Genomic DNA, 21,682 nt, shown 5'->3' on the forward strand with positions numbered 1-21,682 from the left:
AAAAAAATTCCAAAATGAGTCTCCTTTATTCTAGTAAGCATGGACTGATGGACACAGATATAGGTATAGATATTGGGACACAGATAATGGTATGACACTATGATACAAGCGACTTTTAAAAAATTATAACATGATATGGCATGTACGACACCAAGTACAACACAAGTATGGCACTCCAAACGAAATATCTATGGCCAGAAAATTGAAGGAAAAAAAGGGGAAAAGAAATAAAGAGCAAATGTTTGTCCACATTAAATCATCATAGCAACTTAGAGCATTTGCAGCAGTGTAGCTATAATGCTATAATGCTAAAATTTAGCTCCACAAACACAAAAACTTTGCTGCAGCAGTTGAGCTAAATCTAAAAAATTTAGCTCAATTGCTACAGTGCACATCTATAAATAGATGTGCACTGTTCATAACATCTAAAAGAAAAAAATATTATTTTATTAAATTTCTCTATCCTCTTCTATTAAAAAAATATTTTTTTCCTTTTTCTTTCTTTTCTCTTCTTTTATTGTAGTGAGATGGATTATTTTATTGTAGTAGTTATATTATTTTATTGTGATGTTTATATTATTTTATTGTGTTGAAAACTAAAATAGATTTACTGCTATAACATGTGTGTAGGTAAAATAGATAAAGTAACTTTTGGTGGAGCTAAAAAACTAAATTTTTAGCTCCATTGTTGTGGATGCTCTAACTTTGTTTGAAGATCAAATGAGATAGGCAATCAAAAAAAAAAAAAAAAAGTAAAAAAGTGTAGCAAGGTCGACTGTACAATTTAATTTGAAACATTATCATCTAGTACTAGGTTCACGATTCAACTTTCACCAAATGTTAATAAAGAGAGGGTGGATCATTCATAAATTAACTTCCTGTATACATTTCATCTAACAAGACAAAAAGATGTGTATGTGCCTTACTTAGATACTTAGCCATGGAGCCCCCAACGGCCAAATCATTATAAATCTAATTGTGACTTTAGACAATCCACATGAAAAGCTATTTGCTAGGAATTTGAGTTTGCTAGACTCAATTTTTACTTGGAATTCAAGAATCGAGTTGGACAAACTCAAGTTCCAAAAAGGGCTAGATAACAAAATAACTTCGAGCAGAGATTTTTAAGTTTTTTTTTTTTTTTTTTTTTTTTTTTTTGGCAAAAACTGAATATTTGGCCAAAAAAAAAAAAGCCCAAAGATCCCGTATCAAAACTCAAAAGAAAAAAAATAAAATAATAATTACAAGTGATCCCAAAAGTTTGATAAAATTGTGTGGCCAATAGTCATTGGACTTTGGTAGTGGACTAGATTTCTTGCAAAGAGAACAAGATCGAATAACAACAGTGCATAATCTACAATATCAAGATTACACATACTAATTAAAGTTTTTTTTTTGATTGAATCACACCCTAATTATCTCAAACAGTTGTGTTGTATTGAGATCTGTCCAACTTACTTGGAAGGGATAAACATTAAACACTTGTAAAGATTAACTTTTTAATTTTAATTTTACATTTTGGATGATAAGCCTTAAGATTGTATATTAACCCTTGATATAGTTTAGCAAAAATTAAAGAATCCCATGATTTGATGATGCTGATAGTTTTTGGATTTTTTTAGGTACCATCAATTACTTTTGAAAGAATACCTCCTCACCCATCCAAGAGAGGGGAAAAAATTGTGGAGGTGGCTCTTGCAACAAAACATCAGAGTTCACTTACAGTTGGAATTAGAAGGATTTAATTATATACACAAGGTTTCTAGCCCTGCATTCCAGTTAGATTTCATCTACAAAGCCTAAGTGATACTAATTGAATTACAAAGCTCTTAATCGGTCGAGGTCTAATTAAGTATGTAAATGAGTTTATCAAAAAAAAAAAGGTACGGAAATGGGTTCAAGTTATTTTAACCGATAAATTTGTTTGAATAACCTATGGGTGACTAAATCCCACCTACATAAAATAGAAATCAATTGATATCTTAACATGTTGGTAGTAAAATGTATTCGTATATTTCAAATTCTAATTAATTTGGATTCTTTTTTCTTTGGATACATGCATTCCAATGAACCTCATGCCTTTTTAATGAATACATGCACGAGTATTGAACATCACTCCAATTTTCTTTCTTACCTTATAAGCATAATTACTTGTCTCTTGCGTAAGCTTAAGAAGGAAAAATTGGTGTGCAATTGAAAAATAATCCATTCAAAGTTGTGAGCTTTAGCTAATTTAGGAAGTTGATATTACAATATCTTTGCAAATAAGGAGAATTAATTGGAACAAAGAACAATATAGTTATAGTTGTTGGGCTGGAATTTTTGAGCATATCATGTCTTGATTATTTTACAAATTAGATGTTGCGAAGCATATGAAAACATACCTTCAGGCCTATATAAATTTAAGTGCAGCACCTATATTAAACATTGCACCTAGTGAGTTCTAGAAAAGGAGTTAAACTAGAAAGTGAAAATCGTGGAATACCCTTCTTTTTTTGAAAATTTTCATCTTCATGATGAATGCTCAACTTATTAGAAATATTTTTGGTTATAAGGAGTTTTGTATCAAAGCTGATCAAAATCCTAAAAGAAGGTCTTTGTTTATGTTAGAGTATCAAGAGAGCTTTTTCTAACTTGGATCTTCCCTCAGCAACAGGTAACCAATCATGTTTTTATTGTTAGTTGTTATTAAAAATAATTTTGAGTTCTTCTAGTAAAAATGTTAGTTCTTTTGCTTTAAATTTGGTTTAATGTTGTTTCTTTCACTACTGAATATTGTGTTTTCTTGAATGTGGCAGGAAGATTATGAGTGGAATGAAAGCTTGCCAAGAAATATCTCATCGCAATTTTTGTACATTCTGTGGTAGATCATTATTGTAGTTGATATTCTCTCGCACTAGTTGGACAATTCCTTCAAATGCCAAGTTGCTGCGCAACCCTATATTAGAGTCCAATGATTTTATTTAGCATTTTAAGGTTTTTATTTTATTTTGCTATGGCAGCCATGACTTTTTTTTTTTTTTTTTTTTTTTGTGAATTTAAATTCTTATTTGAGTAGGATTTATGTATGAGCTTAGTTTGGGACATCAAAATTTTAAAGTCTAAATGGAGGAAGCTCTTAAATAGTAGTATCGATAATGTCTTTTCTTCTCCCTTCCGCCTCCCAAAATGTGATTTTCTTTTCTTCTTTATTTTTCACAAGATTCTAACATTTTGAAAAGGACATTTCAATTTTAGTAGGGTTCAATCCAAAGACTCCTTTATAATTTAATTTTTATATAAGCAGTAAAGAATCAAAATTTAGCAAATGAAAAGTTTTGTGGGACTAAATTGTGATAGATCATAAAACATAAAACCAAACCACAAGAGGATAGGTTGCAATTGAAAGTAATATGTCGAATCTTCTAATTTATTTTCAAGGGTAAAGAACGATAAAAATAAAAACTTATTATATTGTGAACAATTTAAACCTAAGGCATGTCACGCTAAAGAAATATAGTTAAGTTTTGATATTACAAATCAGAGTTCACATACCCTGGTCATTTCTCATCATACCATCATTTTTGTCATTTAATCCAGTACAAATGCATAATAGTACTGCATTTATCCCCAGCCATATCTTCCTCATCATCTGGTCCTTATGGGTATGCTTCAGTGGATCTCCATTGAGAAAAATTCACATTCTATGTGAAATCACAAATATACGGAACAATGTCGGGCATCTTTTTATCCATGTCAGTATAAATCATTGTTTTGCTTTGTAACAACAAAAGTTACTTTTATTCACAAAGAGTATTCAATCATTTCTGATTCCTAAGCAAAAGCTCAGGTTTTGGACTTCTTCTTGGCCCATAGAGGAGGCCTGATTTTGTACTCTTCCGTTGGCTTTTCCTCTTTCTTGACTTCATCCTCTTCTAGAATGTCCTTGGAGAAGGCATCGGGGTAAGCTTTAATACATTTCTGCAAAGCCACGAATGGGTGCACACAGTCTGAGCCCTTCAAAGAAGAAAAACGTAACAGGTTAGCCGCCTTCAAAAGTTAAGAGATTCTTTTAAAAATAATAAAAAGTTGATAGAATGCTATCAAATTCAGTCTGATCCTACAAACACCATGCTCTGGTGATGGAAGACTCGATGGTCCCTAACTTCCCAAGCATCCAGTTTAAAAATTTCCTGGCCATCAACCTTGTAAAGGCAGATTGACAGCATCAAGTTATGTAAATAAGCAGAAATGCCAACAAACTACAAATATATGAGCCCTCAAATCCAACAATGTGCCATTTGGTAGCTGGGAAGATGAGAGATATGAAAATTCAATCAACATCTTAATTAGTATTTAAAAAATTAAGAAAACACTCCTAAATCCTAATGTGTTCTCCTGTCTCCACAGTAGCCAAATGATCATTGAAGTAACCAAAAAGAAACAGGCTCTAAAGATGTATAATTTACTGCCAGCTTTTAAGAACTGCAGTATTTCCTACCTAAAAGAACATAGTATGTTCTATTTTGACAGCTTCAATTTTGATGCAATACATTTTTTCAGGTGTTGTTTTCCTTCCCCCATACCTAACTTTTGCTTATCACATTTAAAGTGCCATACTAAGTTTTATGTCATAAAGTATAGGGAGTAAAAATATGGAAAAGGTATACAGGAATAATTATTTGCATGTAAGAGATCCAACATCAGCACAAAGTAGAGACAATCAAATGTGTTAGGTCAAAACTACCTTTTCCTCAGCCGTACTCTTGAGGAAGCAAAGGAATGCCTCTGAAAATTGAAATCCACATTGACCATTTCGTAAGTCAGCTATGCAAGGGCATTCTAAAGCTTTCTGAGCCTTTGCCTCGAGAGACTGAAAAATGGAAATTTCAATTGAATTATTCACTTTTGAAATGGAGGAGTAAGTTTAAATCTTTAAAATGAACCAACCTCATTCTCATCATTGCCATATGCAGCAGCTTCTGTAAATGCAAAACAAGACAGGATTGTCAGAAATTGCACCAATTTCTAAATATAATTATCCAACAAGGTATACAGGAATGAGGACACCAGCATTTCAAAAACATATGTAGTATGTGGTACAAATTCTTTTGGATTTTTTTTTCTTTTAGGGGGGTTGGGGGGGAGTTTATATTCGTTTATTAAAATTAATGTGACTTAATTATATTCTGGGACTCGGCATAGCCAAAAAATTGTGTGCTTTGGTCTTTTAAATAAGATACCACCAAAAGTTGTAACATAATGCAAACCTTGGCTTTCTGAAACAAAATAAGTGTCTTGAAAATATAAATTAAAGTTAAAGTTTGTTCGTCTTGGTTTACTGTTTTCTTATTCTCTTCTACATTCATAAATGCCTCTTGTTATTTTTTTTGTTTTCTAGTCTGAATTTTGAAGAGCCCCAATTTAAGTCTTTCATGCTACATGTCAAATGAGAAGGTGGGATTGTAAGTGTTATACATATATCAGTAGAAAATCGGGTTGGCTGATCCTTTTCTGCACTTGTTTAGAAGAAAGAAGCACCAACTTGACATGATTTCATACAGACACTGACACTACACAGGTACAGGCTACAGCTACTTCATTTTGGTAACAAATAAAAGAAGAAAATATGAACAATAGAATAAATCAATGGCATCCCAAAATCCTAATTAACTTTTTGGGGGGTTGGTTTAATGATAACGAGTCTTACAGTTGATTATTTATAGGGTATGCTGATATCTAAATTAAAACACACGTAACATTGTATACCATAAAAATAAAAGCAACTAATGACAACCCTTGTTCACCTCTACAACATTTAAAACTACTGCTATAAAAGATCTACAAGCAATTCCTTAAAAAAAAAAATGACGAAAACAATTAAAAGAAAGGCATGAAAATGAAACCCATAATTGGATTCCCGTGAAATATGAAATGAGAAATAAGGCAGAGGCAGAGGGGTGTTGGGGAAATAGAATAAGAGGTACCAGCAATAAGGGAGTCCAAGTTTATGGAGGAAGTAGCGGCAGCAGCGTGAGAATCCGATTGTGGTGTTACTGCAGGGGATAACTGCTCTCCTTCGCTATCTACTGCTGCCGCCGCCGCCTCGCTCTGCACTTGACCCATCCTATTCCTGCCTTTGTCGCACAAAACCGAAAATATGAAATTTAGTTATTCAGGCGGCAGGCTGCTTCACCTTAATTTCCAAGAAATTTCATGACGGCGCACGCGCAAGTTCAAGTTCCCACACACACCATTAAACAATTGAAAGAGCCATTGGGCCATCATGTTTAGCTGCCCAACTAAATATTACTTTTTCTGTTTCTTTTCCTTTTTCCCCCTTAATATTATTTATTATAAGCTCTTGGGGAGGAGAAGTGAATGAGACCTAATTCTTTTTTTTTTTTTTTTTTTTTTTTGGATAAACAAACACACGGGAGAGGAAAATGAGTTCTAACATAAAAACACACCACAATTTCACTCAAAAGTCATAGTAACTTTTAAGGAAGAGTGAAATAAATTATACTATACACAAAATACTGCCTTAAATAATGTAGAACAATTACTTTTTTTTTTTTTTTTCTTTTTTTAGACCTAATTTTGTTTGTTGTTTGTTTTTGTATGTTTTTAAGAAAATTAGTCATTTAAAAAAAAAATTTCTATAGAACTATCTTATTTTCTTATATTTGGTAGTAACCTTAAATGAATTAAAAAAACAATCTCTTAACTACCCTTATTTAGCTTAAAAGATAGAGTTATTTTCCAAAATAATTTGGTAGAAAACAATTTCTAAAAATAAGTCATACTTTTTCGGTTGACTAGAGATAATTTTCTTTTGACTCATTTTGACTGATGCTATCATTATACAAAGTTTTCTACCAAACAAACATAACCTAATTTTATTTTTAGGTAACTACTACACTCTACACTTATCTCATCCTACAGGACCTACACATTAATAAACTATTGGTGTTAGTTACAATATACGCTCTAAAGCATCTAACCAATCTATATCTTGATTTTAAGGCATCTAACCACACTATAAGCTTTATCTCACCCCTCCTTCGACTCAATTTTTGCATGTTAAATAAATAAATCAATCAAGGAAGAAAAGTTTACAACTGTAACTGACCTGATTTTTTTTGACAACAGTTAATACTAATAGCCAGCATGAATCGAATACAATCTGGAACTCCAATAAATTGCCCAGCAAGAAGAAAAATAAATAAATAAATTCTCCCTCTTTTCATATCCACAACCATCTTCCAACAGCAAGCAATTGTTATTGTCAAATGCAGAGCTTAATGGGGGGTTTTCATTCACTCTACACACTGAATAAGTTAACTGCCGATATTTTGGAAGTTAAAATCATTCAATCAACATCATAAAACCAAAAAATGGCTTCCAAAGTTTAACCAAACATTAATTGGCAACCAAGCATGATGTGTAACAACATACTAATTCTTTGCAATACTACTCTTTCCGAATGAACTATAACTTACAGACTAACAATACAAATTCCTGTCCTGTACAAACTCCAAATCATAAGTGAAAAGCAATGACATATCCTCAGTCAAACGTTATCTGGCCAAAACTCCCTATAAAAAGCCCGCTCAAATTCCTTTTCTTGCAATTGTTTTTCCAACTCTTGCATCTTCCTTATCCTTTTTGAAAGTGTCTTGCATTTCTTGGAAGGCAAATGATCCTGGATTCACAATGATACAAGGATTGTTAGACAGAAGATTTGAGAAAATATGATAGTTTGAGACAATCAGAATAAACACGTATTGAGTGAGGTCAAGAAGTTGGAGTCTGTACAGTTCACTAGTTGATGAATCCAATGAGGCCTTACAATAACCTAACATTCATTCTTGGGCAAACACCACATGTGGTCCTTACAATTTACCAAATTTTCTAATTCCATCCCTATATTTTCATAAGGAACAGTTTGGTCCTTAAATAATGCAAAATGATCCAATTTGATCCATATGCTGATCGAGACATTTATTTATTATCTGATTGGACAAATTTACAATAAATAAAATAAATGGAAAGTCTTTTTTATAAGTAGTAAAAATTTATTAATAAAATAGATTACTTCATAACATTTTTTTTATGTGTCAATAGTTGGAGGTGGGGGATTTGAATCCTGGATGTCTTCGTTGGAAACACTAGGTGGTGCCAGTAGATCTACCAGGCTCTTGGCAATGATGAGCACTCCATAACTTAAAACAATTACAAAAATAAATACAAAATAAAAGTCTTGGTGGCCTAAAAATTATATCTGAGCAGCTCAAGTGAAGTTAAAGTGCCATGTGGCCACCATGATGGCTCACTGTTGCCATGATGCATTGACTTTATCAAAAACAGCTAAAAACAAAGAAAATATATTTTAAGTATATTAAACCCTTTTTTTTTCTTTTTATATCACTGTATTTCCCCACATTTTCTCATTAGCCAAAAAAGGAATATAGACAATATTTCAGCAAATTCAAGTTCAAAAAGTGAAAAATTACAAATTTTAAGGAAGAAATTGGATCATTTTACATAATTTAAGGACCAAATTGCTACTTTTGAAACTCTAGGAATGAAATTTAAAAATTGAGAAATGTGAGAAAACCAAATGTAGTGTTTTCTGCCTTCCATTCTTTGTAAAATCTCTCCTCTACGTAAATCTTCATTATTGATTCAACTAGCAACTGTATCAGCACCATGGCAAATTATACCATGAAAAATCTGCTTTTTCAATAAGTTATTTTTTATTTTGCTACCATTACTCTCCCATGGTTGACAAATAAATCCAACCCCCCCCCCCCCCACCTCCCAAAAAAAGAAAAGAAAAAGATGATGATGAAAAGGAAGAAGAAGGAAAGAAATAGAATTTTAGATTATTCAAATAAAGCAACTCACCTGATCATTTTTCTCATTAGATGCAGCAGTGACATGAGGCTTCTTGGCAGTCTTCTTTACTTTATCTGCTCCAAGGCCTCGTTTATTATTCTTCAAATATGCTTGTACAGGCTCCAACCTACCCTGTTTATACGATAAAACAAAATAATTAGATTTTGCGTCCATATAACTTGCCATTATGGTAAACAGGCTCGGCACTGAAACATTAAAAAGAAAGTGCACACCAGCTAAACAAAAGGGTGTTGAAAGAGAAATAAACAAAATGACAGTTCCAGAGTTTACATATTACTGTGTTCCACATGGCTTTGGGATCACCAACCCAATATATGAAGTAATTTACCCCACCAGCAATTTAAAATATAGTTGACCAGCACTGAATGTGTAGCTATTATATAAGCAAAGTCATACTTGTTATCATTTCATAGCAGCCAAAAATCATAGGGAACCTTCAACATGTCTAAGCCGAGCAACTAACATGTCAACAAGAATACAATATAAGGTTTCTCTTCATGACCTATGGAAAGAACTCCCTGGTGATCCCTAGCTTGCAGCGTGTCTGGTCATTAACACCTTGTGCAACTGTCATCAGTGTTAAATAACCTTTTAACACCAGTAGTAAATAATAAATACTAAAAAAACATTATAACCCACTCAGCCACTCCCACAAGCATATCAAGTATTTCTTGACTGGAATCGGGAAACTACAGGTTAATTTTTTTTTTCTTCATTTGTGAGTTACATGCACACCCAGAAGTATTGAAACCACAACCTACCTTATAAATTAGTCAATTCTTTTCTGATTGACTTTAGACCTACTACGGACTGGGTTTTTAGTTCCAAAAACAAGTGCAATGTTTGCTGTATCTTGTATTCAACCTAAGTCCTCCAACAAAGCAACCTTGTAGAGTCTGCAATCAAACATTTACTTCTCAGCTTTAAAACCCAATGATCCCTTGCTTAAAAACCATAATGCAACCTACCTTATATTAGCTTTCCAGTCCACAAAACCAGATATTCCAATTTTACTATTATCCGTAATTCCTCACCAGCTTGAAGTTTGCCTCTTTCTTGCTTATTTTAAACCCCGAACCAACCCCTACATTTGCACCATAATTAAACCTTAAACCAACTGATTTTCTTGATATCTCCTGCGGCAAAACCCTAACACATGCAACCCCAGTTCCCTACAACTAAACTGCAGCCATGCTGTTGCTTCTAGCAAACTAAAATCTGCTAAAATTCAATGAAATCAATTTGGTCTTACTTAAATCACAAAGAGAGCTGAGTGTTTTGGGTTTGGGGCCTCTTTCATGGTCCAGTATAAAGTTTACAAATCTAAATGTGTATACAGTGCAATAAACCAAATTGGTATGGGTTGGATTAGCAATTTAGCATCTAAAAACATCGATCTAGTTGACTTGCATATTAAAAAACCAAAGCAAGTAAGTATCATCCAATATTATTAATAAACATATTGAAATCCTAGTTTGTGGCAAAAGATTTCAAGAACTGCCAAGAGAAACAATTATATATTATAGTCATTAGATTATTAAAATAAAATTAAAAAAAAAAAATAAGGAAGGAAGGAATGTGCAAAAAAACAAGTAAATAAAAGATTGGGAATTTGATAGGAAAAGAAAAGGAACCTGCTGGGAAACACCAAGACCGGTACCTTCTTTCCAACCGTGCTTCTTCAAAAGCTGAAAGAAAAAAGAAAATCCAGATTTAAAAAAATAAATAAAAAGAAGTAATTAACAGGGAAAGGGACGATAATGAGAGAGGGACGAACCTGAAAACCAATGTTGGAGGAATCTATGGCTACGGCTGAACAATTATTTGAAGAAGAGGAAGACGACACCTCGTCTCCCATGGCTATGGCTTCCTCTTTTCAGTAATCTATCAGTATCAGTATACGAGGAAATCAAATCACCGACGTTGTGGCTTCCTTTTTTTTTTCTTTTTCTTTAATCTCTCTCTCGTTTTCTCCGGAACCCAATCCAATTCTGTTTCTGGCTGTTTGGGAACGGAGACCCAACTAATTTATTAATTAAAACGTTCTCCTATATATTTATGCTTTATTATTTACTGGACTCTGAGCACGCGCTCGCGCCTGTTCAGAGGCTGCTTTTTTTTTTTTTAATATAATTTGAATATTACTATATTTTTCAATCATAAAATATTTAGGGGTGTGATGAGTATTATGTATTTATGAATGAAATATTATTTTCATCACACCCCTAGGTATTTTATGATTGGAAAATGTAATAATTTCAAATTATAATATATTCAAATTATTAATCCCTACCAAAAAATAGAAAAACCTCTAAGCATGCGCATACTCAAAGGCTAATATATATATATATATATATGTGTGTGTGTGTTAATAGGATAAGTGACCCACTGCTCTTGAGAAAATATGACAAAATATAACATACCCTCGCCAAGTCATTCTCTTGTTATGCGAAAATCCCCAAATAGTAATGACAATAATTAATAGTGTAAAACAAATAGATTTCTAAAAGGTTTGTAGCAAAAAAAAAAAAATTAAAATAATTGGATCAAAACACTCACCACCATTGTAGTCTAGTGGCCATTAATCTAATGAGGAGGAAATATGGATGGCCAAATTTCTGTCAAAAGTGAAGATCCATCTTCTTTTTCTTTTTCTTTTTTTTTTAGAAGAAAACTGAAGACCTAAAAAACAAGATCCATCTTGTTTTTTAGCCTGGGTGGGAGTTAGAGATAGAAACAGGTCTCTTGAAATTTGTAATTGCACTTGTTGGCTTATTTTGTAGGCATTTTAATTTCTTTTTTTTTTACTTGTTTTTCTATTTAAAAAAAAAAAAAACATATAATTGCTTTGAAGAAGTGGGTTAGTGGGAGAGTAATCCTATTTTGTAGAAAATGTTTTAGGTGAGAGTTAGAGATATATTTTTACATTGTTACACCAAAAGCTTTGGATTTTTTTTTACCCTTCTTGTCCAATAGGTTGATCTGTTAATGTTATTAATTAACAAAAATGTTTAAATTGTTATGGTTAATGAAGTTTAAGGTTTAATTAGACAAGATTTTTTTTTTCTTTTGGTGAAAAAAAAAAGGTTTAATTGGTTACAAAGGAGAAATTATAAGATCCACATGGTGGACAAGTGATGTGATTCACCATTCCACTAAAAAACTTCTACTTGTTTAAAATTGTTAGTTAATTTTTTTTTAAATAGAAATTAATTACTAACTCAACAATTTTAAACAAGTGGAAATTTTTAGTGAAATGGTGGACGAGTGACGTGGTCCATCAGAGGACTCTATAATTTCTTGTTACAAAGGGGAAAACTTTTTTTTTTTTTTTTTAACTTACCAAACGGCAAACTTTACACAAATGTCCTAATATGTAAATCCATTTTTAAAAAATTATTATTAAAAAAACTCATATTTTTGTTTGTTTGTTTGTTTTTTTTTTTTTTTTTTTTTTGATTGGATGTTTGTTTGTTTTGAATTACTTGTAAAAAAAGAAAAAGCTATTTGTTTGGGAAGAAATAAAAAAGGGGAAAGCCCAAAATATAGGCAGATCTGTTTATAGTTGTAGGCCGTGGGCGTGCCTTTGAATTTTGGTTCTTTCATCTTTGGGCTCTTCTTCACGCTCCACTTCTCTTCTCGCTTTGCTCTGCTCAAACAAACCTAAACCCACCTCCCATCCCAAGAGAGATATTAGAGAGAAAGAGAGAGACAGAAGAAGACGAAGACGAAGAAGAAGAAGAAGAAGTGGAGATAATCGGAGATGGATTTGGACCAGTGGATCTCGAAGGTGAAAGACGGTCAGCATCTCCTCGAAGATGAGCTTCAACTCCTCTGCGAATACGTCTGTATTTCCTCCATTTTTCCCAATTCTAGGGTTTTATTTTATTGACTATTTATATCGATCTCTCTTTCCTTATACGTATATATATATTTTGTTTGTATTTTCGTATTATTAGGGTTTATTTATGTTCTCTGTTACTTCACTTTGGCCTAGGAATCTGTCCGTCTCACAAACTCGTATATGTAATATTGCAAGACCTTGTGTGAAGCATCCAACTTCGTTTGTTTATGGAATCTACTCAATCATTTGTAATTTGTAAACAGTAGGCAATATCGCCCATGCGCTATTCTGTCTTCTTTTTCTTTATTTTATATTCGTAAATTACATAGGCGGCACCCAGTGCATCTTGAAGCCACGACCTCACCCTCTTTCTAGGGATTCAAGTGAGAGTTCATTGGCATTCTAGAGCTCTATCTCAATGATAGGTAGCAGGTAGAATGTGAATCCAAGATTCTAACTATGACCCTCGAATGCTTGACATCCATCCTGCTAATTTACAAGATGTGGCTGCATCTTATGTTATAGATGTGAAAAATATGAAGTATATCTAAATCTTTGTGTTGTTTTTTTGGTTTTATAATGAAACTGTTGATTCCCACATTGTTGATTTCTTGAATGCTGTCTTGCGCAAGTTGACACATATTGGTCCAAAATAATGGTAGACTGACTCCATGGTAAAGAAGGTGGGTAGCAAAGAATTCCTCCTATTAAGCAAATCTGTTGCTTTCCCTACTATTATGTGCAAGAAGACATCCCTGTAAGCAAGCAGCTTGCTTCATTAGTGACAGTTTATGTTGATTTTTTTGTCAAGATCTTTGAATAGTATGAATTTGAATAGGATAGGGTGGTGGAAAAGAATATATGTAGTTCACTCTGATTTGTCTGTTTATGATTCATAGTTGACCCCAAAATTTGAGACTAATGCACAATTGTTGTTGCTTCTTTTGTGGAATTATATTCTACTTGAAATCTATCTAGTGAATGTCAAGCAACAAGATTCTTTCAATTGTGTATGTTTATTTGGCCATAAATATTCTATTTAATGACATTGTAGTTGTCAATGCTTTTTATAAAACGAAGTTGCCATCTTATTAATGAAGACATGCATTCTCTCACAAATGATTTTAGATGTTACCCTTTTTTTTCCTCCTTCTTGAAAGTGGTTTATAGTTGGTGTTTTCTTATTCGCTATTGTGTAATTATCACAGGTAAAAGAGATCCTTATTGAGGAGTCCAATGTGCAGCCCGTCAATAGCCCAGTCACTGTTTGTGGTGATATTCATGGCCAGTTTCATGATCTAATGAAACTTTTCCAGACAGGAGGTCATGTACCAGAAACAAATTATATATTTATGGTATGATTTACACCTTTTGTTAGAAAATGTTCTGACATGTTATTGCACCATCTGATATCATTTGCTAGTTTGATGGGGTGCTTAATGTTTCTGAATTCTTGGCAGGGGGATTTTGTTGATCGAGGTTACAATAGTCTTGAAGTTTTCACTATCCTTTTGCTTCTTAAAGCTAGGTATGTTTCTATAGGCATGCTTGAGTTTGTCAGTGACCTTATTTCCCCCCTATACACTGTGTTATATTATATGCAAACTATATTCTTTAGTCATATCACTTCCCTTAGTCTTGTTCTTTTGTACTTCATGAGGGCAGTTACCCTCTCTGTTGGCCCTCCCAACAAAACTAGAATATATGGTGTACAATTGATTTCAGTTTTGGCTGGTAGTAAATTGGCCAAATACTAAATCATATGCCAGTGAGAAGAAAAGGACTTTGAAGTTCTTGTTCTCCCCCCCGTCCCTTGAAGAAAGAAGTTTGAAGGAGTTAATTAACCAAAAAAGGTTACTATGAGTAGGATGTATGCATACATATGTGTATCTTCTTCTTTCAAATGAAATATTACAACTTTCAAATAATTACCCTTATTGAAGGCTAGTTTGTTAAGTGCATGTTTAGCACAATGATTTATGTTTAATGGATCAATGCACCTATCAATTGTTGTGCTGTTCAGGCTTAAGAGGGATAGGAAGTACTAAATTTGGTTTTTGATAAATTGTAGATTATTTTTTTGCCAATATGCAGGAAGATAGTAAGTACTCATGCAGAAATTTTAATGATGGTTGTTCTATATATATATATACACGCACATTTTACTCTTTAGGTGTTTATTTTTTGTATATCTTTAACTTTATTTGGTGTTGTGGAAAACTTCTCCTGACAAATTGTAGTATGGTTGGGCCTTAAGGATCAGCACTAAATTTGAGAGTGTTATTCTTTTGTTGGTTGCATTTATCTATGTAATGGTGACCTTTTTTGGTTGTGAAATCTCTCATTGATTTATGTCTGGGCTCCCTAAAGGTTCAAACCTGTTAATATTATGAATGGTGTGTGTGCATTTGCTTTTAATACCTTTCTATTTGACCTCATTTGTTATTAGATGTTTATCCATTTATAAAAAAGCTAATTTTGCTGTTGTTCTTTTTGGTGTGCTTCTGTTTGCTCATAGATACCCAGCAAATATTACCCTTTTGCGTGGAAACCATGAAAGCAGGCAACTAACCCAGGTGTGCTCTTCTGTCATATTTTAATTGTCAGTTGTGTCATTTGAGTTGCTGAAGTGAGTCAAAAGTCAATTATTTTTAGACTCTTCAGAGTGATCTGTATAGTTCTGTATTGAAATGGCATTTGTGCATTAGACAAAGATGCTCCTCTAAATTGGGGATAGAGGAAAACAATAAGGTGATTTTATTTTTGCTAACTTAGTCATGTATCCTAACATTTATTTTTATTCCTTCTTCTCTCAGTTTGATGTTATTTTGGGGGTTTGAGGAGTATCCCAGTGGTTCTAGCACCTCTTGTGGTGCCTGGGCACTGGGGTTTGAAGTTTGAACCCACCAGTCTCCTCCCCCTATTTACCTCTATAAATAAAAGTGATTTTGGAATACATTTGATTGGTTTTATGGTTTGTGGCAAGTAAATTTTTTATATTTTCCGTCATAGTAAAAGATTTTGGTGATTAGAGTTTTATAGGATTCTAAATTAAAAGCTATCTTTTTCTTGTTTTGGTTGGAATTCAGATGGCATACAAATTAAATAGATTGATGGTTTCTTTCCTTTTCTTGTATATTTCTTTTAGGGAAAATAATAAGATTGTAAAACTTGTCAGTGATACTTAGGGTATATTGCTGATATACTGATTTTGTACCCTTTGTATATTTCTTTCATATATTGATATAATTTTACATTGTGTACAAAAGACTGTAAAACTAAATGCAGAATCCCTCACCATCTCATTGATACCTTTATATTTATTATTGTTCTATGTGTGGTGTGAACCAATTTGATACATAAGAGATTAATACAATATGCAATTTTTACCTTTTCAGTTTTGTCGACAAGATTGGTTTGGTTTTCAGGGAAATGTTTTTGGTTGGTAATCAATATTGATATCTTGAATAGAAATTTCTAGTTTTGTTCTAAATATTGTAGTTTGTAATATATTCATAGTGGCAATTACTTAAAAAAAATCAGTGGCAATCACAACAGGAAATGTGAAATACATGTAGTTGAGAGATTCATTCACTAGCGGATATTTGGAATTAATAAAAAAATTAAGTGGTGAGTATTTGTTAATAAAATAATTGGATTCACCAAGTATTTTAAGTAGCAGATATTTGTTAATAAAACACTTGGATTCACTACTTATCAAATAAAATAAAGTACTTGTATTCAACAAAGTTTTTAAAATTTTGTTATGATTAAGTTTTGTAAAGCTTAAGCTATCAAAAGTTGCTATATTTAAAATGTTCTTGAATTCCCTTCTCAAGATCGCATTGTTGCAAGAAGGGCATCTTGCATTTGCCACAAGTCAGATTTTTGGTATGATATGCTTGTTAAAAAAGAAGAAAGGATTGTGGTTCTGATATATGTTGATGTGGAATTTCTGACTTTGCTAGGTATATGGTTTTTATGATGAGTGCCAGAGGAAGTATGGAAATGCTAATGCATGGCGGTATTGTACAGATGTTTTTGACTATCTAACGCTCTCAGCAATTATTGATGGAACTGTAAATCTCTCTCTTCTTTTTCTCTGTTTGTCTCTCTATCTATATTTAGGTTACATCTAATGTAATTGATATAAAATGTTAAATCACTTAACAACTTTTATAATTGCATCTCCACTTTTGGAATTTAATGTGTTTGTTTGCTTTTGTTGTCCAGGTGCTTTGTGTCCATGGTGGTCTTTCTCCTGACATTCGAACAATTGATCAGGTTTTTTCCTCTCTTTAGCTGTTGGTCATCTGAATTATATTAAAAAATATCAATATTTATATGCATTTTATGTCGCAAGTAATGCATGGGCTAATTTCTGCTATATAACGTTTTTATGTACTGAATGATTTCTGTGAAAATCAATCAAAGGTATCAATCTCATTTTCCTGAATAGTTTTACTAATAATCAGTCGAAGTAGTTGTGTTTTCTATATATTATTTAAACAAGTCACGTGGATGGTTTTATGAATCACCATGTAGTCGGATGGAGGAATTTTCTTTCAAACCAATTTCAAGGTTAACTTTTTCCTTTGGTGGAGGGGTTCAAGTGATAGTCTAGTGGTACTGCACCCTTTGTGGTGCTTGATGTTTGTGGTTCAAACCCCTCCTCCCCCCCTCCTCACTATTTACCTATATTAAAAAAAAAAAAAAAAAAAAAAAAAAAAAAAAAAAAAAAAAAAAAACCATTTTAAGGAAGTTCTGTTGCTCTGTTTCTCTATATACATATGAAATAAGTATGATCGCTAAAATTCTGCACCTGATGGTTTTTCTTTCTCCTTCTTTGGTGCATGCATGAAGATGGATAAAAATTCTGTTACTTTTGTGGTTCATATATTTGGATTGCTTAGGATGCAGGAATTGTGCAGTTGTATGGATTTAATATTATTCAAACTACTTCCTTTTGCAGATAAGGTTAATAGAACGAAATTGTGAAATTCCACATGAGGGGCCATTTTGTGATCTCATGTGGAGTGATCCTGAAGATATTGAAACATGGGCAGTCAGTCCACGTGGAGCAGGTTGGCTCTTTGGGTCCAGGGTCACTTCAGAGGTAATATGACATGCTCTCAAGACTCAACTTTAACAGGATAGTTTGCTCTCCAACTTAAGAATTTTTGCTCTTGTGCAGTTCAATCACATAAACAATCTGGATCTGGTTTGTCGAGCACACCAACTCGTACAAGAAGGCCTTAAGTACATGTTTCAAGATAAAGGCTTAGTAACTGTGAGACTCTACTTTTTATTTTAGTTTTTCTGCTTAATTATTTATAGGTTGATTGAGTCTTACCTATCAAAAAAAAAAAAAAAGGTTGATTGAGTAGATTGTTTCTGGAAATTTGCAGGTGTGGTCTGCACCAAATTACTGTTATCGTTGTGGGAATGTGGCTTCTATATTGAGCTTCAATGAGAATATGGTGAGATATTATGAACTTACTCTATTCCTTATGTTATGTGTTCATGATAAAGGTGAATGTTCAGATTCAGACTTGCATGATATATCTGATACTATGGTATATGGAATCCTTCTGTCATCATGTTAGGCATAGTTTATTATTTTCTTTAGCCCTGGGTGTGGGGTGGTGATGCAATAGGTGTTTGATTCAAATGTTACCATTACAAAGAGAGGAGGGGGAAAAAGACACTGCATCCATGATTGACCATTTTTCATGACTGAATTAAGGGGAGGGAGGACGGGAGAGAGAGGACACCATTTTTTTTGTGCGGCGTAGACACTGACTTTTACAAGATTGGAGAAGATACATAGGCAATATTATTGACTGCCCTTATTGTTGGTATTGATCTTTTGCCCCTTGTTGCTGCAGTTCCTAACATTGGCATCCATGGTTGCCTGTCTCCTTCCCCAGGATTGTCCAAAATAATCATGAACGAATTTAGTAGTTTTCTGAGAAAGAGAAGCCTCTTAACATTAGTCATTTTTTGAGAAGGGGCATTATGAACTCATTTATCAAAAAAAAAATTTGGGAGAGGGGGGGTGGGTTTTTTGGGGGTGGGGGGGTGGGGGGTGTGAAGAGAATGAGGTTATAGCAGCAGTACAGTTGGTAGAAGTGAAGATTTCAGGTTGGGGTAGGAGTGAAGGCAACGTCAAATTGGGGATTTTTTTACCTCTTAAGTTTTGTTGTTCTCTTGCAGTTTCTCTCTCTTTTTGTTTGATATTTGTGGACTTGATAGCCAGCCAAAATGATGGTTATTATTTTGATGGTTCATCATATTGGATCATGTATCGACTTAGTTTGCATCTTAGGTTCCATATATTTGTCTTCCTTTGGTTTCATTTACTCATGTATAGTATATTCATTCTGGACAATGTGTCTGTAAATACATTTTTTTTATGTGTATAAAATAAAATACTACCCTATTCCTTTTTCTTGTCTTTTTTAGAAAAAATTTAACTTTTTAGGGATATCATTTATTATATTCTCCTTTTTGAGGGCACTTTAGGAATGTTTATAAAAGTGTATCCATTGACTTTTCAAAAATGATTATATTTTGGATGTCCCAAAATGGAATAGAGGACCAAGAAATAGGGATGGAGAGAGTCAATCGTAGTTGCCAATAATATTCTTTTATGTTATTAGTTTTTTTTTAAAAGTCACTGTTTCGGACCAAATTTTATTTCACTGAAAAATATGGAAAAATGTTTCTTGGAAGACAACTATTGGTTATTAGCAAATGTTATTCTGTAATACTTTGTTGGTGGAGCGGATGGAGGTTGATGTTTGTCACTGCTGTTCTTGATTAGTAATTCTGATAATACATTTTAAGATTTTATGAACATTTTTATATTGACCATGCATGAAAATCTATTGCAATTTGACTAAGTACTCTCATCGTTAGGGTCATGACTTGGGCTCCTGCTTACATTTGCATGAGCTATTTCTTTTAGCTCTTGATCTTCTTGTATTTGTTTCATTGTTCAAAGTGTTCACCATCGTGAACATGATGTTCAATTTTTTTTAATAAAAGTCTTATTACCTATCAAAAAAAAAAAAAAAAAGGAAGAAAAAAAAATTATTTTTAAGGAATGGAATTTTTAGGGAATGACTAAAGCTGAATCTAGTGTTTGTCAGCTTGTGCCATTCTAAACAGGAATTTCCTAGATTTTAACTTATTGTGAGGAATCGTTATTATGTTAAACCATGTTGGTGGATGCTCATTTCTGCCATTTGAAACAGGAGAGAGAAGTCAAGTTTTTCACTGAAACAGAGGAGAACAACCAGATGAGAGGGCCAAGGACAGGAGTCCCATATTTCTTATGATCATGGAGAGTTATTTGCCTGCATTACGTGTAAACCAATTGAAGATTTGTGATTTGATGTTGAGACTTGAGAGTGCCATACTGAGGAAGCCCTGAATATGTTGATATTTGCATCTGGCCAAGTTGCTTTAATATTTGTGAGCTGTGTATTAGGTTGCTAATTGTAACTCCATCCATTATTTATCAGTTAATGTCCTCATTCCAGGAAGTTTCTGATCCAGCCTGCTCTTGGATGCTTGTGCTATTTATTAGGCTGTTATTGTGGTTTAGGTAATTTTAACTAGCATCTTATTTTTATGCCATGTATTTTAGCGCGCATTTGGACTTCCAGACTGGTTTTTGTGCATAACCTGTTTCCTAGATAAGTTGGTTCCAATGTGGGGCAGAAGTATCAGGAGAAAAACATGCAAGAGTGAAAGATGGTAAAGAAATTTATTACACCTGATGCATCTATGAAATGGGAATTGTCATCATATGTTATTTTGTTGTGGTTCTCTCTCTCTCTCTCTCTCAAATGAAATGACTCCCTTCCCTATAATATTTGGGTGAAGGGTGAGACTGATGTTTAGTTCAAGACTAGGCCCATGTGTACACTATATAACAGTTATGATTGGGATGGATGCCAAAGATCTAAAATCTAATTTCTTTCAGGTTTTATAATGTAACCCTTACTAAATTTGATCTAAAATATTTTTGAAACTTCAAATCTGTCCTAGGATCGGGAAAGATTAGAGAAACCTACTAAACTGCTTTCTTGCACTTCAAAGAAATAGTTGTTGTAATGAAATTTCAATGAAGATACGTGTTTTACATCATGACCTAACTGAATTGTAAAATTTGTTGGAAGGATCCGATCATGAATTTTATGGGCCTTGCGTAGTACAATGCTTAGAAAATTATAGTGTCCCTCGCCCCCAGGGGTACGTCTGGCATTTTTGGTTAAAGGCATTCCCCATATTCTTGTTTGGACAAAACTTATGTACAGTACTTTAGGCGCTATTTATTAGATTTCTTTCTTAAGATTTTGCCATATGACTACTTAATTTAAAAAATACACTTTCATTCATGAGAAAAAAGTCACGTGACAAAATTTTAAGAAAGAAACTTAAGGAACAACATTTAAATACTGTATTTAAGTCTTGTTCTTCTTGCTTTGTTTCTTATTATTACTATTATTCTCCTTGACCAGAACTGGAAGTACAGGTTTAGTTCCAAAATAAATAATAGGGATCTAGTACTGCAGTACGTTAATCCATGCATTAATTTTGCCAAATCTTAAATCTCTTCGCTTGCCCATAGAATATTAATAAAACTTAGGTCTTAGAAAAAGTTGAAAGATGAGTTATGAGATATATCATCTGTGATACCGAAGGTTGAATATATATATATATATATATATATATGTATATATATATATTTTTTTTTCTTTTTTCTTTTGGGTTGCATTGGTTAGAAATTCTACATAAATCATATATGGTACTTGGCTAGGCCTATGCCTAGGCCTAGGAACATGCTGTTAGTCAGGTTGGAATATAGACTGATGAAAGATAGGCTATTTGGGTAAAAACAATAATTTCCAAAGATTTCAATGGACC

General features: G+C 33.0%; 3 protein-coding genes across 4 annotated transcripts; 1 reads left to right on the top strand and 2 right to left on the bottom strand.

Annotated features, from left to right (window-relative positions):
* Positions 1 to 3,381: 3,381 nt before the first annotated feature.
* On the bottom strand, positions 3,382 to 6,289 carry LOC126714621 (mitochondrial intermembrane space import and assembly protein 40 homolog). 2 transcript variants are annotated; one of them, XM_050414847.1, is made up of 4 exons: positions 5,967 to 6,289; positions 4,931 to 4,961; positions 4,727 to 4,856; positions 3,382 to 3,996 (listed from the first exon to the last, which is right to left on the bottom strand). In XM_050414847.1, the coding sequence occupies exons 1-4, from the start codon at positions 6,103 to 6,105 to the stop codon at positions 3,826 to 3,828; spliced, it is 471 nt and encodes a 156-aa protein (XP_050270804.1). In that variant the 5' UTR covers positions 6,106 to 6,289; the 3' UTR covers positions 3,382 to 3,825. The 2 variants fall into 2 exon arrangements, with proteins under 2 accessions (XP_050270804.1, XP_050270814.1); XM_050414857.1 differs by having other exon boundaries at positions 4,727 to 4,852; positions 4,930 to 4,961; positions 5,967 to 6,284.
* A 1,043-nt stretch (positions 6,290 to 7,332) lies between these two features.
* Positions 7,333 to 10,940, bottom strand: LOC126714635 (uncharacterized). The gene is made up of 4 exons (XM_050414868.1): positions 10,679 to 10,940; positions 10,536 to 10,589; positions 8,890 to 9,012; positions 7,333 to 7,684 (listed from the first exon to the last, which is right to left on the bottom strand). Exons 1-4 carry the CDS (start codon positions 10,757 to 10,759, stop codon positions 7,553 to 7,555), a joined length of 390 nt encoding a protein of 129 aa, XP_050270825.1. The 5' UTR covers positions 10,760 to 10,940; the 3' UTR covers positions 7,333 to 7,552.
* Positions 10,941 to 12,457: 1,517 nt separating this feature from the next.
* Positions 12,458 to 20,567, top strand: LOC126714677 (phytochrome-associated serine/threonine-protein phosphatase). Its single transcript, XM_050414940.1, has 10 exons — positions 12,458 to 12,745; positions 13,954 to 14,100; positions 14,206 to 14,273; positions 15,264 to 15,321; positions 16,714 to 16,824; positions 16,979 to 17,029; positions 17,718 to 17,861; positions 17,940 to 18,035; positions 18,154 to 18,225; positions 20,005 to 20,567. The coding sequence occupies exons 1-10, from the start codon at positions 12,665 to 12,667 to the stop codon at positions 20,086 to 20,088; spliced, it is 912 nt and encodes a 303-aa protein (XP_050270897.1). The 5' UTR covers positions 12,458 to 12,664; the 3' UTR covers positions 20,089 to 20,567.
* Positions 20,568 to 21,682: the final 1,115 nt, after the last annotated feature.

This window comes from Quercus robur, chromosome 1 (genome assembly GCF_932294415.1).
Source record: "Quercus robur chromosome 1, dhQueRobu3.1, whole genome shotgun sequence".
In the NCBI taxonomy this organism is placed as follows: Eukaryota; Viridiplantae; Streptophyta; class Magnoliopsida; order Fagales; family Fagaceae; genus Quercus; species Quercus robur.